This window comes from Trichechus manatus, unplaced genomic scaffold, assembly GCF_000243295.1.
Source record: "Trichechus manatus latirostris isolate Lorelei unplaced genomic scaffold, TriManLat1.0 scaffold00045, whole genome shotgun sequence".
Taxonomy (NCBI): domain Eukaryota; kingdom Metazoa; phylum Chordata; class Mammalia; order Sirenia; family Trichechidae; genus Trichechus; species Trichechus manatus.
The window spans coordinates 16,753,261-16,771,937 of record NW_004443981.1 but is presented as its reverse complement, the minus strand read 5'-3'; the positions used below and the strand labels follow the sequence as shown (position 1 = coordinate 16,771,937).

The 18,677-nt window shown below is 40.9% G+C and overlaps 1 protein-coding gene across 1 annotated transcript in view; it reads left to right on the top strand.

Moving 5' to 3' along the window:
- PPP1R13B (protein phosphatase 1 regulatory subunit 13B) overlaps positions 1-18,677 on the top strand; it is a 56,679-nt gene that overhangs the window by 13,906 nt on the left and 24,096 nt on the right. Inside the window, exon 3 of the mRNA XM_004376752.2 lies at positions 6,330-6,406. Within this exon, the coding sequence (XP_004376809.2) occupies positions 6,330-6,406 (77 nt within the window). The remainder of the gene's footprint in view (positions 1-6,329; positions 6,407-18,677) is intronic.

The window sequence follows — 18,677 nt, the reverse complement described above, 5'->3', positions numbered from 1 at the left end:
CGCGAAGTGCCTGTTCATATCCTTTGCCCATTTTTTAATTGGGTTATTTGTCTTTTTGTTGTTGAGGTTTTGCAGTATCTTGTAGATTTGAGAGATTAGATGCTGATTGGATTTGTCATAGCCAAAAATTTTTTCCCAGTCTGTAGGTTGTCTTTTGAGTCTTTTGGTGAAGTCTTTTGATGAGCGTAAGTGTTTGATTTTTTAGGAGCTCCCAGTGATCTAGTCTTTCTTCTTGTGCTTGTGCGTTGTTACTCATGGTTCGTATTGTGTTTATGCCATGTATTAGGGCTCCTAACGTTGTCCTATTTTTTCTTCCATGATCTTTATCGATTTTGATTTTATATTTAAGTCTTTGATCCATTTTGAGTTCGTTTTTGTGCATGGTGTGAGGTATGGGTCTTGTTTCAGTTTTTTGCAGATGGATACCCAGTTATGCCAGCACCGTTTGTTAAAGAGACTGTTTTTTCCCCAATTAACAGACTTTGGGTCTTTGTCAAATATCAGCTGCTCACAGGTGGATGAATTTATGTCTGGATTCTCGATTCTGTTCCGTTGGTCTATGTATCTGTTGTTGTACCAGTACCAGGCTGTTTTGACTACCTAGGTGGTATAATAGGTTCTAAAATCAGGTAGCATAAGGCCTCCCACTTTGTTCTTCTTCTTGAGTAATGCTTTCTTTATCTGGGGCCTCTTCCATTTCCGTATGAAGTTGGTGATTTGTTTCTCCATCTCATTAAAAAATGCTGGTGGAATTTGGATCGGGACTGCATTGTGTCTGTAGATCGCTTTGGGTAGAACTGACATTTTCACAACGTTGAGTCTACCTATCCATGAGCAAGGTATGTTTTTCCACTTACGCAAGTCTCTTTTGGTTTCTTGCAGTAGTGTCTTGTAGTTTTCATTGTATAGGTCTTTTACGTCTCTGGTTAGATTTATCCCTAAGTATTTTATCTTCTTGGGGGCTATTGTAAATGGTATTGATTTGGTGATTTCCTCTTCGAGGTTCTCCAGGGCTGTAAATCGTTATGGAAGCAGACTGCCATGTCTTTTTCTCATGGAGCAGCTGATAGGTTTGAATTGCTGACCTTTCAGTTAGCAGCCGATCTCTTAACCACTTTGCCACCACTGCTTAGCTGATGAAGATCATACAACTACTTAGTTGCAGAGGGCTGAATTTTACTTGCATGGGATATTAATGATGTTGTTCAATAATTTCCGCATTCTGTTGGATCACCTTTCTTTGGAATGGGCACAAATATGGATGTCTTCCAGTCAGTTGCCAGGTAGCTGTCTTCCAAATTTCTTGGCATAGACGAGTGAGCTTCTAGCATTGCATCTATTTGTTGAAACATCTCAGTTGGTATTCTGTCAATTCCTGGAGACTTGTTTTTTGCCAATGCCTTCAGTGCAGCTTGGACCTCTTCCTTCAGTACCATCGGTTCCTGATCATATGCTACCTCCTGAAATGGTTGAATGTCAGCCAATTCTTTTTGGTACAGTGACTCTGTGTATTTATTCCATCTTCTTTTGATGCTTCTTGGAAGCTAATATTACCATTACTTTATTATTACCTCACATTACTTTGGACATGTTATCAAGAGGGACCAGTCCCCGGATAAGGACATCATGCTTGGTGAAGTAGAGGGTAATCAAAAAAGAGGAAGACTCTCAAAGAGATGGATTGACACAGTGGCTGCAACAGTGGGTTCAAACATAGCGATGACTGAGAGGATAACGCAGGACCAGGAAACATTTTGTTCTGTTATAAGGTTGCTATGAGCCCTGGTGGCACAGTCATTAAGCGCTCGGCTGCTAACCAAACAGTCAGTGGTTCAAATCCACCAGCCACTCTGTGGGAGAAAGATATGGCAGTCTGCTTCCATAAAGATTTACAGCCTTGGAAACCCTGTAGGGCCGTTCTGCTCTGTCCTATAGGGTTGTTATGAGTCAGAATCAACCTGATGGCAATGGGTTTTTATGAATCTGAACTGACTCTACTGGCACCTAACAACAGCAATATTACCATGATAAGAAAACCAGATAAAGATAGTATCAAAACAAACAAAAACTACAGACTTCTCAAAAGAAACTATGTATTTCTACAAAACTACAGAAGAAAACTACGTATGTCTCATGAATATAAACACAAAAATTTGTAACAAAATATTAGGAAATAGAATTCAGCAATATATGAAAAGAATTATATACCATAACCAAGTGAGGTTTATTTCAGGGATACAAGGTTTAATATTCAGAAATCAATTCATGTAATCCATGATATTAACACGCGTGACCCAAGCCATGGTGTTTTCAGTTGCCTCATATGCATGGCCAGTGAATAAGGAAGACCGAAGAAGAGTTGACGCCTTTGAGTTATGGTGATGGCAAAGAATGTTGAATATACTATGGATTGCCAAAAGAACAAACAAATCTGTCCTGGAAGAAGTACTGCCAGAATGCTTCTTAAAAGGAAGGATGGTGAGACTTTGTCTCCCATACTTTGGGCATGTTCTCAGGAGAGACCAGTCCCTGGAGAAGGACATCATGCTTGATAAAGTAGAGGGTCAGTGAAAAAGAGGAAGACCCTCAATGAGGTGGATTGACAAAGTGGCTACAACAGTGGGCTCAAATATAGTAACAATTGTGAGGATGGCACAGGACCAGGCAGTGTTTTGTTCTGTTGTATGTAGGGTCAGTATGAGTTGGAACCGACTCGACGGCACCTAACAACATGATATTAACAAGCTAAAAAAGAAAAATCACATGATCTCATCAGGTGATGCAAAAAAAGTATTTGATAAAATTCAACACCCATTCCTGATTAAAACCCCTCAGAAAAATAGGAGTCGAGGGGAATCCCTTCAACTTGATAAAGAGCATCTACAAAAAAACTACAACTAATATTATACTTAATGATGACGTTTTTTCCCTAAAATCTGGAACAAATCAAGGATGTCCATTCTGACCACTTTTATCCAACATAGTTCTGGAAGTTGTGAACAATGAAATAAGGCAAGAAAATGAAATAAAAGGTGTACAAATTGAAAAGGAAGAAACAAAATGTCTGTATTTTCAGATGACATGATCGTCTATGTAGGAAATGCCAATGAATCTACCAAAAAAAACCTCCTAGAACTAATAAGTGAGTTTGGCAAGGTTGCAGGATACAAGATAAACATATGAAAATAAATTTTTTTTTTTATCCTAGTGTGATGCACTCATAGGTCGTTCACTAATAGTGATCCATCTGTAAATATCATGTCTCTTTGATCAGAGGTCAGAGCCCCGATATACAAGTGCTCCCAGAACTTTAGCACATGGAAAGTAGATAGCAAACAACAACTAGAAATCAGTATTGACTCTTAAATAAGTTTCATGATGGAAGGTCAGCATTTACTCTTACATTGCTGGGCAGGCACGCCTTAGGTGTCAGCAGGTGCGCGGCAGTTTAGGTGCTGGGTTCACGTGCCAGCTCCGGTCAGGTGCAGCGTGGCTGTGCTTGCTCTCTGTTTCTCCACAGCTCCCCTTGGCTGGCTCTGTCCTGTCACTGACTGGTCCAGTTCTCATCCAGCAGCCTTGGGACAGCCCTGGGCTGGCATCACGACTCCTCCCAAAGCAGAACTGCTCTGAGGGCAGCCTTTACACAGGGTGCACCCAGGCTTGGTACTGAGGCTTAGTCAGCATCGGGCCCCTAGGTGATCCCTCTTAGTCGAGTCGGCCCGCGCTCATCGGCCTCAGGTGTGGTCCTACTCGCAGAACCGGAACCAAAAGGCCAAACTGTCCATTGCAGAGGGATTCTATACCTGCAGCTAGCAATGGGCTGGGGACACAGTACCACTTACAGTCTCTCGGAAAATGAAATAGGCGCAAATCTAGCAAAACATTTATAGGATTTATATGTTAAAAACTGCAGAATGATGATAAAAGAAATCAATGATCTAAATAAATGGAAAGACGTTGAAAAATAAAAAATAGTGACAAGAGCAAATTCTGGTAAGGATGTGGAGAAAGTAGATCACTCATACACTGGTGGGGCAATGTAAGATGGTATGGCCACTCTGGAAAACAATCTGACAGTTTCTTTAAAAACTAAGCCTGTAAATGTTATACAGCCCAACAATTGCACTTCTGGGCGTTTATCCCGGAAAAATTAAGACTTATATTCATTTACACAAAAACTGATACATAGATATTTATAGCAGCTTTATTTGTAATAGCCAAAAATTGGAAACAACTGAGCATCCTTCAGCAGGTGACTGGTTAAACTGTGGTACATCCATACCATGGATACTACTTAGCAATAAAAAGCAAGGAACAAACTATTAATACAACCAACAGCCTGGATGAATCTCCAAAGAATTAGGCTGAATGGAAAAAAGCCAATCCCAAAAGGTTACATACGTATGACTCCATTTATATAACACCCTTGAAATGACAAAATTATAGAAATAAAGGACAGATGAGTGGTTGCCAGGGTTAAGGACGAGGTAGGAGTGACAGGGAAGTGGGAGTGGCTATAAAAGAGTGACATGAGGGTTCCTTTGGTGATGGAGTGGTCTGTGTCTTGGCGGGATCAATGTCAGTATCCTGGTTGTGATGTGGACTATCACTTTGTAAGATGTTACCAAGGGAAACTGGGTAAAGGGTGTACCAGGCTCTCTGTATTATTACAACTGCATATGAATCTACACGTATCTCAAAAAGTTTAACTAAAAAGAAAATTTTAAACCCGCACACAAACCCAGGAGCCGTCTACATTGAGACACAGCAATAGCTGCATTCAGTCTCATGCTGAATAAAGCGGGATGAATGGCTGCCAGTTTTTCCACTGCTGGCTTCAGGACAGTAGAAGAAATGATTGACGGTCTGCAAGGATACCACTTTATAGAGACACTGCCTCGGTTTTCTTCCTCTGCTCCAGCTTCCGCCAGGTCTCTCTCATTATTTGATTTCTTCTGCCTGCTAATGGGGTGAGCAGAATTATAGGATGCTTCAAAGTGAGGCCTGTATATGGGGGCAAATTCAAGTTTTGGTGAAGTTCCAGCCATTTCACACTGAACCTTTTCATGCAAAAGCTCTACATTGTCAGGTGACAGATATGAGGAACTTTGTCAGCTTCTTCAAATAAAAATAAAACCAAATTCTGTGTATGAAATTCTCTTTTCTTTGACAGTTTCAGTCTAAGCTAGGCCTGATGCAAGTAAAGATAAGGTGCCCATAATAAAAATGTCAGGACGTGTACATGTGTTTGTATGTGTTTAATTCTCGCTGATAGACAGCTGTGTTTGATTTTATGGAATGACTAATACGTGTCATATGACTGTGCTTAGTTGCGTCCCGGGTCACCCCACACTGGTTCAAGGCAGTGTTTTATAACCTTCCCCCCTACTCTTATTGCCCCATTAAGGAGCCTTTTTTTCTTGGACGTTTTATTCATTGCCCCTGTCAGATATACTGTGTATCTGTTTCTGTATTGTATATATTTTTGCTTTATACATAAAAAGACTAAAAATTTTTTACCCCCCCCGAACAAATTTTTTTTTTTCCCCCTTGAGGGATGTATCACCCTCTTTGGGAATGCGTGGTTTAAGATGAAGTAATGTTTTCATAGAATAATTTTTCTTAAAAAATTTCAAAGTAATAGGAAAGAAGTAGAAGTTGTTTTTCTTTTCTTTTGAACTCTGCGTTCATGACTCCTTGAAGTCATGTGTTCCAGGATAATAAGCCAGGCTCTGAGGTGTGATAATTCTCAAAAGAGCATCAAGTAAAAGCTGGGGGAATGGAGTGAGGTAGGAGCAGGCACACAGCACACCAAAGACACCAGTTTTTAGTCCTTCAGATGTGCCCGCTGTAGTATTGTGCATCGTATTATTTTGTGCAAAAACTACAACAGGATACATAGGTAATTTTTTCCAGTTTAAATTTGAAGCTATTTCTTTAAACATTTAATTGTTACGGAGCAAAGGGGAATTCATAAGACTGCCAATTTGAGATGGCGTTCCGTCTCAATTTTTTAGTGAAGATTAATTTTTTGCATCAGTTTTTTTCATTACTAGCTAATAAGTTCTATTTTAGTCTCTTCTAAAATGTAAAAGATTTTTTGATACATCAATTTTAAGATTCTGAAATAGAATGTAAAAAGAAAAGATTTCATTTAAACAACTTTATGAAAGATGAATTGTAATACAGTTTTTCAGCTATACTAATTCTTGATTGCTCAGCCTGGTATTCTACACTTGTGGTCAATAAACATTTGAATAAGTGAGGGACTGGGAGACTATCATTTTTCTAGGATGTCTTTTAATAAGTTTGGTGCTTTGATTATTTAGGTGGCCGTCAGACCCAAGAGCAGAGGACTCAGAGAAATGCAGTAAGTGTACCTGGAGAGAAACGCACTGAAAATGGGGTGAGTAATAGTGAATTAAATTGAATCTTTTAAGTTGCTTTTTACAGGTATTAATGAGTTCGAGTTATCACTTATTTTTAAATAATTATTTTTTGGGTCTAGAAACGGTCACTTCTGTTGCATATTTGGAAGCATTTTACGACCTTAAATAGACACAGTCATGGGTAGTTTCACCCGTCAACACCTGTGGTCCGTGCTCTGGAGAGAGTCTCAGACAGGCCTTCAGGTCTGCCTTTCCATGTCATGCCCACTGAATGTCCTGGAGCAGGTGGCCCTGCATCTCTGCACACGCAGCAGTGGCGCTTCCCCGTGGGTGTGGATGAGTCAGTCTCTAGACTAAGAGTCGAGAACCAGACTTGCTTTGCATCTTTAAGTGTTGATGTCTTGATCCTTCTGTCAGGTTTTGAAAGACAAAATGAATGGTGAGTTAAAGTCTTCTCGACAGTTGACTACAGGAGAAATAACTTCCTTTATCACTGTTGTGTAGAGAGTTGGAGACTAGGCTAAACATTGATTATAGGCGAGGAAGTATGTTGAAGTAGAGGGGTTCTTTGTCAGAAATGTTGGTGTGTATTAAAAGAATGAGCAGATAGGGAAATTTTCACCATGGTCTCTTCTGGAAGTTTTAGAATAACTTTTCCAAATCACTTTAAGACTAGAGAATTAGCTGGTTTCTTTTTCTGTCTTTCCACTAACTAGGTATGTAACCTCGGGCAAGTTAACTCTAGCGCGGTGCTTGGCCCAGTGATGTACTGGTAAAGAACGAGAGCCTGGAGTGTGAAGGACCCATATGCAGACACTACCTTCAGACATTTTTATCTAGCTAAATTTGAGCAAGTTACTTCTCTTCTCTACTTCCCAACTTTTTTGATTATTGAATTGCTGTTTTAGTTATCTTATTGGCTGCTTTTGTGACTTTAAATGATAAATCTGTATTTCTTTGTACTGTCAACTTTCAACGGTGTCCCTGGACTTCCCTCTTTAGCAGAGGAGGAGATTAGTCCCCCTACCCTTTTCTCTGTCTCCCCTTCCCTCCTCCTTCCAGCTCCTTCAGCTATTTAAAAGAAAAAAAAGAAACCAAACCAGCTGCTGTGGAGTTGATTCCAACTCAGAGCAACCCCAGGTGTTTCAGAGTAGAACTGCACTCCATAGAGTTTTCAATGGCTTTGATCTTTTGGAAGTCGATTGCCAGGCCTTTATTCCAAGGTACTTCTGGCTAGATTTGAACCACCAACCTTTCACTTAGTAGCCAAGCACTTAACCGTTTGTGCAACATAAGGACTTCCCTTCGGCTGTATCATACTTTTACATTGTCAGGGTTGATAACTTTTGTGCTCTGTTATCTTGGACTATAATTAAAGCTTTTACGCTTTGTCTATAGATTGGTCATAAAGTTGAAAACAATTTAATAGTGTTTATTATTTTAGATTATGCAGATATTATCCACTGCAGATGGAAGTGGTATATTAGGTTAGTATTTTCTTCTCGTTCCAATGTCATAATCTTTGTGCAACTCAGGGAAATATTCCTAATGTCAAGATTAGGGATTTTCCTTCCTTACACTGCAGTTTCTAAAAATCATTTCACAAATCCTCTTCTCACCCCTGCTTTCTGTCAGACTTACCCACTCCAAATCTAAAGCCCCTATGGGATTCTGCCAGGCATATCTGCTTCAGGAGGTCTTAAGAAATAGAGGCACAGACCCCCTTGGTAGTAATGTTGCTTCAGTAGGTCTGGGGTGGGGCCTAGAAAGCTCCCTAGGCCAGGTCGGGAGCCTCCAGTTCAGATGCTCACAGCGCCTGTCACACACTATAGTAAGCATTCAGAACTTACTTGTCCAGCAGAATTTTGAAGATCTGTTTGAGTTCTAAGATTTGCCATGACCTGAACTTCAGGGAAGTTGACGTAAATAAATTGAGTAGAGTGTGTAGAGGTGGGGTGCATGTGTATGTTATGTAGGAAGGGGCTCAGAAAGAAAGGATTCCAGTGGTGTAATAAAGTGGATATTCTAGTTTTGATGTGGTAGGTCTGTAATCTTTTCTTCCCTGATGAAGTTGTTTCTTGTTAACATGGATAATATATGCATTTCAAGATCAACAAAACTGAAACCTGAAACAAAAATAATAAAGAATGTGTTTGTAGCCTTTATGTGAGCTTATAATTAGAGGAAGGTATAATTAGAGGAAGCTATAATTAGAGGAAGGTATAATTAGAGGAAGGTGTACTTGCTGATGTCAGATGGATCTTGGCTGAAAGCAGAGAATACCAGAAAGATGTTTACCTGTGTTTTACGACTATGCAAAGGCATTCGACTGTGTGGCTCATAACAAATTATGGATAACACTGCGAAGAATGGGAATTCCAGAACACTTAATTGTGCTCATGAGGAACCTGTACATTGACCAAGAGGCAGTTGTTTGAACAGAACAAGGAGATATTGCATAGTTTAAAATTAGGAAAGGTTTGCATCAGAGTTATATCCTTTCACCATATTTATTCAGTCTGTATGCTGAGCAAATAATACGAGAAGCCAGACTATATGAAGAAGAACGGGGCATCAGGATTGGAGGAAGACTCATTAACAACCTGCATTATGCAGACGACACAACCTTGCTTCCTGAAAGGAAAGAGGACTTGAAGCACTTACTGATGAAGATCCAAGACTACAGCCTTCAGTATGGATTACACCTCAACATAAAGACAACAAAAATCCTCACACCTGGACCAATAAACAACATCATGATAAACAGAGAAAAGATTGAAGTTGTCAAGGATTTCATTTTACTTGGATCCACAGTCAATGCCCATGGAAGCAGCAGTCAGGAAGTCAAGTGCTATACTACATTGGGAAAATCTGCTGCAAAAGACCTCGTTAAAGTGCTAAAAAGCAAAGATATTACTTTGAGGACTAAGGTGTGCCAGACCCAAGCCATGGTATTTTCAGTCACCTCGTATGCATGCAAAAGCTGGACAATGAATACGGAAGACCAAAGAAGAATTGATGCCTTTGAATTATAGTGTTGGAAGAATACTGAATATACCATGGACTGCCAAAAGAACGAACAAATCTGTCTTGGAAGGAGTACAGCCAGAATGCTCTCCTTAGAAGTGAGGATGGCGAGACTTCACCTCACATACTTTGGACATGTTATCAGGAGGGACCAGTCCCTGGAGAAGGACATCACGCTTGGTAAAGTAGAGGGTCAGCAAAAAAGAGGCAGACCCTCAATGAGATGGATTGACACAGTGGCTGCAACAATGGGCTCAAACACAGCAACGATTGTGAGGATGGCACAGGACCAGGCAGTGTTTCCTTCTGTTGTGTAGAAGGTCTCTGTGAGTCGGAACTGACTTAACAGTAGCACATAACAACAACAACAGCATAATTAGTCTAGAGGTATAACTGTACTAGAAGCATTACATCAAAGATATTACTATATTTAATGGCATACACACCTGCCTTTTAAGTCTAATAATGCATGATGTTTGTAAAGCACTTTAATTGTCTACAAAGCACATTTACATGCATTTTTAAAGTTAATAAGATGTTAAAAAATCTTACCCCAAAAATGTTTTGGTGTATATCGGGCCGTAGAATAATGGCCACAGTGAGCCTTGTGGGCTGCAGCAGCTAGGAATAGACAAGGCGGCACTTGTGAGGGAAGGAGGTAGTATGGGTTGGAAGAGAAAGGCGGGATGCTGACATAGTGTGATTCATGCCTTTTAGCGGCTGCTGAGCTAGGAGGCTGGGGAAATTCTGCTCTCTGAAAATTGCAGGTCAGCAAGTCAGGTTAATCCATATGCTGGTTTGACTTTATGCTATAAAGACAAATTGATTTATTCTTACAGTATACATCTATGTCAGGGGTCCCAAGACCGCCCTTAAGGTCAGTCATTGGTTGGGAGGACTCACAGGACTCAGCATATAGTTGTACTCACAGCTATGATTTATTACAGAAAAAGGACACAAAGCAAACTCAGCAAAGGGAAAAGGCACAAGGGGCAATGTCTGGAGGAGACCAGGTGCAAGCTTCCAGAGTCCTGTCCTGGTGGAGTCACACAGCGCAGGCTTACTTCCTCCAGCAACAAGTTCTGACACACCTGTCAAGTGTTGTCTGCCAGGGAAGCTCTTAGAGACTCGGTGCCCAGGGATTTATTGGGGGCTGGACGTGTGGGCACCTCTGCCTAGCAACTACCAAAATTCCAGACTCCCAGAAGGAGAACAGGGGTTCAGCATAAACCACATTGTTTGCACAGGTTAGGCACAGGGAGTCACTCTTATCAGTTAGAGAAGGTGGGAACCTTCCTGAAATCTAAGTTCCCAGAGAGCAGCCAAGCAGGCCTTGCAAGCAGGCCTTTCTAAGGCGAGCTGTCAGGCCTGGTGGGGACTGTCTTCTGCATGGCGCCATTCCACTTGGGTCCTGGAAACACTTTTTCCTGTTTTCTCAGCCAACTAAGGCTTACAGTCTGAGTCCATTTCTGTTTTATTCCTGAACATGCAGTAAATTGTCAAGGCCTGTTGATCCTGCCCCATATGTTGTAGCTCTTACATTTAGGTCTGTGATCCGTTTTGTGTTCATTTTTGTGTATGGTGTAAGGTAAGAATCCAGATTCATTCTTTTGCATGTGACTGTCCAGTTGTCCCCACACCATTTGTTAGAAAGACTTTTCTTTCCCAACTGAATTATCTCAATACCTTTGTGGAAAATCAATTGACCATAAATGTAAGGGTGTATTTCTGGAAGCATTTATTATTAACATGGTCCCTCAGTACCTCTCTTTGCCATATGCTACCCAGGACTTAACTGTGCCTGTCACCTCCCAGGCCAGATCACGTTGCATTTGTCTAGAGAATAAACTTCCAGACTTGTGCCAGGGTAGGAGAGAGGCCATCACCTGGTGGCATGGAGTTGGGGAGGAGATGGAGGGACTTACCTGCTTCTCTCAGTCTGCCTTATTTCAGGTGCCCCACATTTCATTCCCCTCTCCAGAAGTACATGGTGCTGTCCATTCCAGGCTTTTGAGGATGCTGTAGTATAGCTGGGTTTTTATCAGCTGTCACCTCTTCTGGCTTGAGGTTTGTCTCAGATCTCCTAGAGTTACTTCTTACTCACTCTGTTCCCAGCTTCCAGTAATTTGTTTGTATTGTCTTCACTCCTGTTAGCCCTGTTTTTGTGGTTTTGTATTATTTAATGTTGTTTAAAAAAAATATCCTTTACTATCATTTAGTGGAGTTTTAGAATTCAGTGAAATTGGGATTGAATAATCCTCCATTTTTAGCAGAACTGGATGTGGATTTCTTTTAATTTCTCCTGTTGGGATTTGCTGAATTTACTGAGTCTGAGGCTTAGCATCTGTCTTAGGGTTCAGTAGAGAAGCAGAACCAGTAAGATGTGTGTGTGTGTGTGTGTGTGTACACATACACACGGAGAGAGACACAAAGAGAGAGAGATTTATTCTGAGGAACTGGGTTACGTAAGTGTGGGTCTGGCAAGTCCAAAATGCGTAGATCAGGCAGCAGGCTGGAGAGTACAGCAGTCTTGTGTCCCAAAATCGGTAGGTCAGGCAGTGAGGGAGAGATAGGAATTCTAGCAAGTTGTCTGTTTATAGTGTGGAGGGAGAATACTCCCTTGGGGAACCTCCTTTTTTACCCTTAAGACCTTCAGCTGATTGGATGAGGCCCACCCATGTTATGGAGGGTAATCTGCTTTACTTAAGGTCAGTTGATTTCATACATCTAGACTAGTGTTGTGTCAATCCATCTCATTGAGGGTCTCCCTCGTTTTTGCTGACCCTCTACTTCGCCAAACATGATATCACTAAATTAGGCAATATTCTGTTGTTATACATAGGGTTTTCATTGGCTAACTTTCAGAGGTAGACTTCAGATGTGTGCAGTTTATTATATATATAATATAGATATATATAATTTATATGTATAAAGCATAGATGTCACCTTGAAGATTAAGGTGTGCCTGACCCAAGCCATGGTGTTTTCCATCACCTCATATGCATGCAAAAGCTGGACAATGAATAAGGAAGACAGAAGAAGAATTGATGCCTTTGAACATTGAATATTCCATGGACTGCCAAAAGAACGAACAAATCTGTCTTGAAAGAAGTACAGCCAGAATGCACCTTAGAAGCAAAGATGACCAGGCTACATCTCACATACTTTGGACATGTTATCAGGAGGGATCAGTCCCTGGAGAAGGACATCATGCTTGGTAAAGTAGAGAGTCAGTGAAAAAGAGGAAGACCCTCAATGAGATGGATTGACACAGTGGCTGCAATGGTGGGCTCAAGCATAACAACGATCACGAGGATGGCGCAGGACCGGGCAGTGTGTCGTTCTGTTGTACATGGGGTCACTGTGAGTTGGAACTGACTCGATGGCACCTAACAACAGCTGTTTATTATATGTCAATTATACAACAATAAAGTTGTTTAAAAAATTCATTAAGGTTTTCAATTCTAGAAGTTTTAATTGTTCTGTTCCAAATCTTCTTAGTTGTTCCTTGCTTACATTTTAAGCTTTTTTCTCTCTTAAAACACATTAAACATAGTTATTTTATATTCTGCAACTAGTAATTTCAATACATGCAGTCTCTGCAGCCCTGGATTTTTGACAGTGAGCTCAGTTACCTTGGAACTTGCCCTATGGGCATTCTTTGAGGCCTGGTGAAGGTGGGTTCCTCCTGAGAGGTTTGTGTTTGCTGTCCCAGGAACCAGGCACTGAAATAGGCTCAGCTTGGGTACTCTTGTGGATCCCTCCGCTGGCATGAGGGCTGTAGAGTGGTGCAGATGCATAGGGAAGATTGCCCCCACTCCCTGCAGCATGGTGCTGGAGAACAGCAGTCTCCCTCTGTCCCTTCCTGCACGGTGGGTGTGTTTCTCATTCACCCTCATGTGGAGGTCGTGGCCCCTTGGGGTCCTGGGTGGAAGCAGGCTTCTCCTGGTGGACTCTTTACCTTGGGTTGGTCCTGGTCTGTGTGTTGACATGCTGGGTGGGCTTCATCAGCTGCAGAGGACAGGTCTCCAGGGTGGGGCAGAAACCTGCAGGGCTGTGTTGGGCTGTGGGAGGTTATTTGGCTTGTTGGTGTTAGTTGCCGTCGAGCTGATTCCGACTCCTGGCAACCCCACGTGTGCAGAGTAGAACTGCTCTATAGGGTTTTCAAGGCTGTGACCTTTTGGAAGCAGATCACCGGGCCTTTCTTCTGAGGTGCCTCTGGGTGGGTTTGAACCGCCAACCTTTTGGCTAGTAGTTGAGTGCTTAACTGTTCATTTATGGGCCAGGGTTTCAGCTTTCTCTTTATTTTTGGCCCCGGTAGCTTCTTTACTATGTGTCCACTCAGTATTGCTTTTAGAAATAAGTTTTCTGTTTTACCTAGCCATTTAGGTGTTGTCATTGGGAATGGAGCTCAGAGTGTCTGTGGCCATACTGCTGGAAACAGAACAGCTTCCCTGTGCTTGGCTTGTTGTTCTCATGTGGCATTTAGTGCCTTTTCTCTTCTTCTTGTTTGTGTACTCTGATAGCCCGTTTTCCTGTTGACCTTTCTAGTCCTAATAGTTCCCAGCATCTTGCCTTGTGTATAAATGTGTGTTGAACTGAACTGAATTGAAATGGGTGAATTTTAATCATAAGAGTAATTCACATTTAGAAAATAAAATAATATATGGTAGTATTATTGCATATGGGAGAAATCTGGTATAAATTTTAGGTACCTAATTAGTTCTTATTTGTCAGATTTAGTAATTGTTGGAATATGAAATATTCCAACTCAAGAGTATACAGCGTGTGATGAGATGTTAGAGAGGCTTGGTTTTATTAAACATTTTATGTGATAAAAATCAACATACTTGTTTATAATGAGTCTTTATATCATAATCACCTGCCTTTCTTGTCTGATAAATAGACAAGTAAAATACTTTCCAAACCTGAAAATGTCTAAGCTTGGAGAGGTAGGGAAAAAGAGAGATGATTGACAGTTCTAGAATATCAAGTGAGCAAAATAGATTTTAATCTAATTGTTTTGTCCGCGCTTTGTTTTAGGCATGTTTGTCATTTATGAAACGACATTATACTTGAAAAAGCAGTTATACTTTTAACAGTTCTAATTTTAAAAAATATAATGATTAACCCATGGCTGGTCAGGTCGATTCCAACTCAGGATACACGATGTTTGGTCTCATCTTTATTAATTTTTTTATTGTGAAATACACATACAGAAGACTATAAAGAATTACCGAGTGGACACTCATTTAACTCCCATACCCCCTAGTTTTAGAGTTACTTCCTTTATTTTTAAAGTAATTTTATCCAATTTATTTTACTTGTAGATAGACCAAAGACTAAGTTATAAAAGCAAGATGTTTTGTGGAGGCCACTTGAAGTCTCATTTCAAATTCTACAGAGAAGGAAAGGGCGTTTCTGGAGAGAGATGTGTAAACAAATCACAGTACAGTGTGAAAACTGTAGTCAAAGTAGAACAGGGCACCGAAGTACTAGGGAGTGGTTTGATTAACTTTACGGAGGTGGGTCTAAGGAAAGATTCCCAGAAGAGATCAGAGGTTTCTGCAGAGCTGCGAAGAGGCATGCGGCTCTCCAGTGGCAGAGTCAGCAAGTCCGTAATGCTGAGCATAGAGTGGGGGCGGCAAGGTGGTGGGTCTCACGGGGGAGGGAGACGGGAGTGTCGACCAGGTAGGCGCTAGCTCTTTGCTAGGCTGAGAGCTTCGATCAAACCCTGCAGGATTTTAAGCAAGAGAAGGGCAGGATCCACTGTGTTTTGAAAGAGCCCCCTTGTGGTAGCAGGGGAGACCAGCTCTGTGAGGAGAGGGCGGTGACCTGGGCACGGGGATAGACCCGATTCAGGGAGCCTGGCGAGGCTGCTGCTTTACTTCACAGTGGACTCACAATGCACTTGAATCTCAGAGAGAGACTTAGTTCCAGAGAAAATATTTGAAAGTAAAAATTGCAAGGATATGGAGATAAAAGCATAACAGGCATCCAGTTATCTGTAAAATACCATTTAGAAGATGTGTTACTTCTTGAAATGATGATGAGTCAGATGTAGGATCCAGAGTGAGAAAGAGCTTTGCCAGAGCATTCACATATTTTGGATGCAGGACACACCCTCAAGGAAACTTCCCTTACTTGAGCAAGGCGGTGACTGCGTAAGGTGGTGACTTGAGTAAGGCGGTGACCTCCAGATACACTCCACACTAATCTGCCTCATTAACATATAGAGGTTTAGGATTTATAACACATAATTACACAATACCACAAAATGAAGGACAATCACATCAGATCACAAAATGGAGGACAGTTACACAATACTGGGAATCATGGCCTAGCCAAGTTGGCACATAACATTAACCATCACAGCGTCCATGAATAGAAGTAGGGAATTTAGGGAGGAGGACCAGGTTTGGTAGGGAACAGGGGAGTTTGGTCTTACACATGGTACAATTTGAATTGTTGGCTGGAGATACAAATGTAAACGTGAATTCAGCCATTGGAAATGTGGATCAGGAGCTCCTTTGGAGGTAGATGGCTTTTCTCACCAATGAGCAAGCTGTGTTCTCTATATAAACTAAGCACAAAAAGGAGCAAGCGGGAAAAACTGTTGAACAATTGCATTTGTTCATGGCATCTTATTGAAACTTGAAAGCTAGGGAATTAATTTTTTTTTCTGAAAAATATTATAATGACATTTTTGTCATATATGCTTTACCACTTATATAACCTGAGGTAAAGTTATTTGGTTGAGTATTAAAAAATGAGTATATCAGGATTAGCGCTGCATCTAAAGTGACCCATTTCCCAGTAGGTGTTCAATTGCTGACAAAATCCACTGGCCTTTTCGCGGAGTACCAGTGAATATATATGTTAGGCATTGAGGAAAAAGAAGCATTTATAGTTATACCCTCTATTGATTACACTGTAACCCAGCTCTCCAAAAGCATGTGCACATTCTCTCTTTTCTTCGGATTATGACAATGTTGTTTGGAATAACAACTGATCTCCTGTAAGTAGTGAGTAATAGAATGACAGAATTGGAGTATATAGCGTCATTGTATGTTTTTACAGTAAATGTCTGTGGTTGTTTGAAAACATGTCTGCATGTTCTTTGACATGCCTCCTTTCAAAAGGTGGAGGCTGAGTCCCCTGGCCTTGAATGTGGGCCAGACTTAGTGACTTCTAACAGATAAAATGTGGTGGAAGTGCTGCCTTCTGTGACTTGAGGCTAGTTCATAAAGAAGATGGCTTCCCTCACTCTCTGTCTCCTGAATTGCTTGCTCTGGGGGGAACCAGCCACCATGTTGGGAGGACGCTCAAGCAGTTCTGTGGAGAGGCCCAGCTGGGGAGGAACTGAGGCCTTCCACCAATAGCCAGCACCCACTTGCTAGCCATACGAGTGAGCCATCTTAGAAACACACACTGTAAACCCAGTCAAGCCTTAAGATGACTACAGCCTGGCTGACATCTGACTCAGCCTCATGAGAAACCTAAGCTACAGGCATCCAGACAAGCTGCTTCTGAATTCCTGTCCCACAGAAACTGTGAGCGGTACTATTTTTGTTGTTTTAAGCCACTAAGTCTGGCATGATCTATTACTCAGCAACAGACAACTAATACATGGCCCATGAAATGAATACAGGTGGACTGTTGATAAGCAAGTCATTTTCACAACTATAAAAATAGATGACTTGAATAAGGAAGACATGTTTATGTAAGTGAAAGACAACATACAGGTGCAGTTGGGACATAAAATGCCGTATAATGAAAATTGGCTGTACTTGCCAAAGGAGGACGGGAAGGCTTCCCAGCAGGTGTGGTAGGTGGAGGGAGGGATGCAGGGACTCAGCCTGTGGAATGTCTGTGAAGTGTGAATTCTTCCTTTTGCATTATTTTCTTCATCAGTTTTCAACTTCTGAGGTGATTGCATTCAAACTGAACTTAAAAAATAGTTAGAGGACAGGAAGACATCTTTAGGGTAGCAAACACTGAAGAAGAGAGTGCATTAAAACAGGTAGAAGTGGCGCGTGTGCACAAGAGAGCAGAGGGTCGTAGAAGGTGCCCTTCCTCCTCTTGACTGCGTGTCACACAGAGCAAGACTCATCTCCACGTGATGCCTAGTTCATGGCTGGACCAGACAGAGTTGGTTCTCTGACAGGGAATGGCTGGACTGAGTTCATTGGTGAGTGCTTCTTTGCATGAAACTGTGATTCTGAAATATCAATTTTTATAGAGCTTTTATTTAGTGTATTTTTTGATGAAAGAGTCATTATTCAAAAAGAAAAATAACATTTAAAAAACTGCAATAATGAAGAGTTAACTGAGCAGAACTGTGCAAAGTAAGTCTGTCATGTAACGAATGTTTTTGTTTTCATAGGTAAAATTGTGGTCTTTGACAGAGTTACTACTTTTTGGCACATATTGGCAGAATATTTCAGTTGTGCATTAGATGGAACATAAAACCAGTCTTCTTACTAATATTTGGAAAGACTAAAAATCTACAAAAACATATCATTAGTGGCTCAGAATGGAAGACATATGTTTATATTGCACAATTGTCTACAATGGTTCATTTTCAGAAACTTTATTATATGTCTGTAATACCTGGATTACTCTATCATCAGTTTAAAAATCATATTTAAAACATCGCCTGAGGAGATTGGAAACACATTTGGTTAAAGCCGTATTACCAACTGGCTTGTGATAAAAAGCTTTCAACCATAATTGAGTGAGTTGTAGTTTGTTAATATCTTCACATTTCCAGTTCTAATAGACTGTTTTTCAAACATACTTTGATAGCTGTATGAATCATGACTCCTACAGATAATTAATAGGGCCGAGAGATTGGCATGGGAAATGAGCCCCCTTTCTAACTTTTGGCACAGCATATGCTAGCTTATTTATTGAAAATCTGATTGTGGTATATTAAAGGATGATGGCTTAATTATGGACAATTTTATGCTCGCTTTTTTTCATAACTTATCAAGGTACCCTTTCTTTGCTCTTTCTTTATGTGGAGCCCTTTCTTTGCTAAGAGGTTAACACTATTTAAAAAGAGGATAATTAAAATTTAAACACTGATAATACCAAGTGTTGGTGAGGATGCAGAAGAATGAGAACTCTCTTACATTGCTGGTGGGAGTGTAAAATGGTGTCCCAGTTTGGTAAACAGTTGGTAAGTTAAACATGTACTTACCACACGACATGCCTGTTCCACTCGTTGATGTTGATTATTTAAGAGATATGAAAATA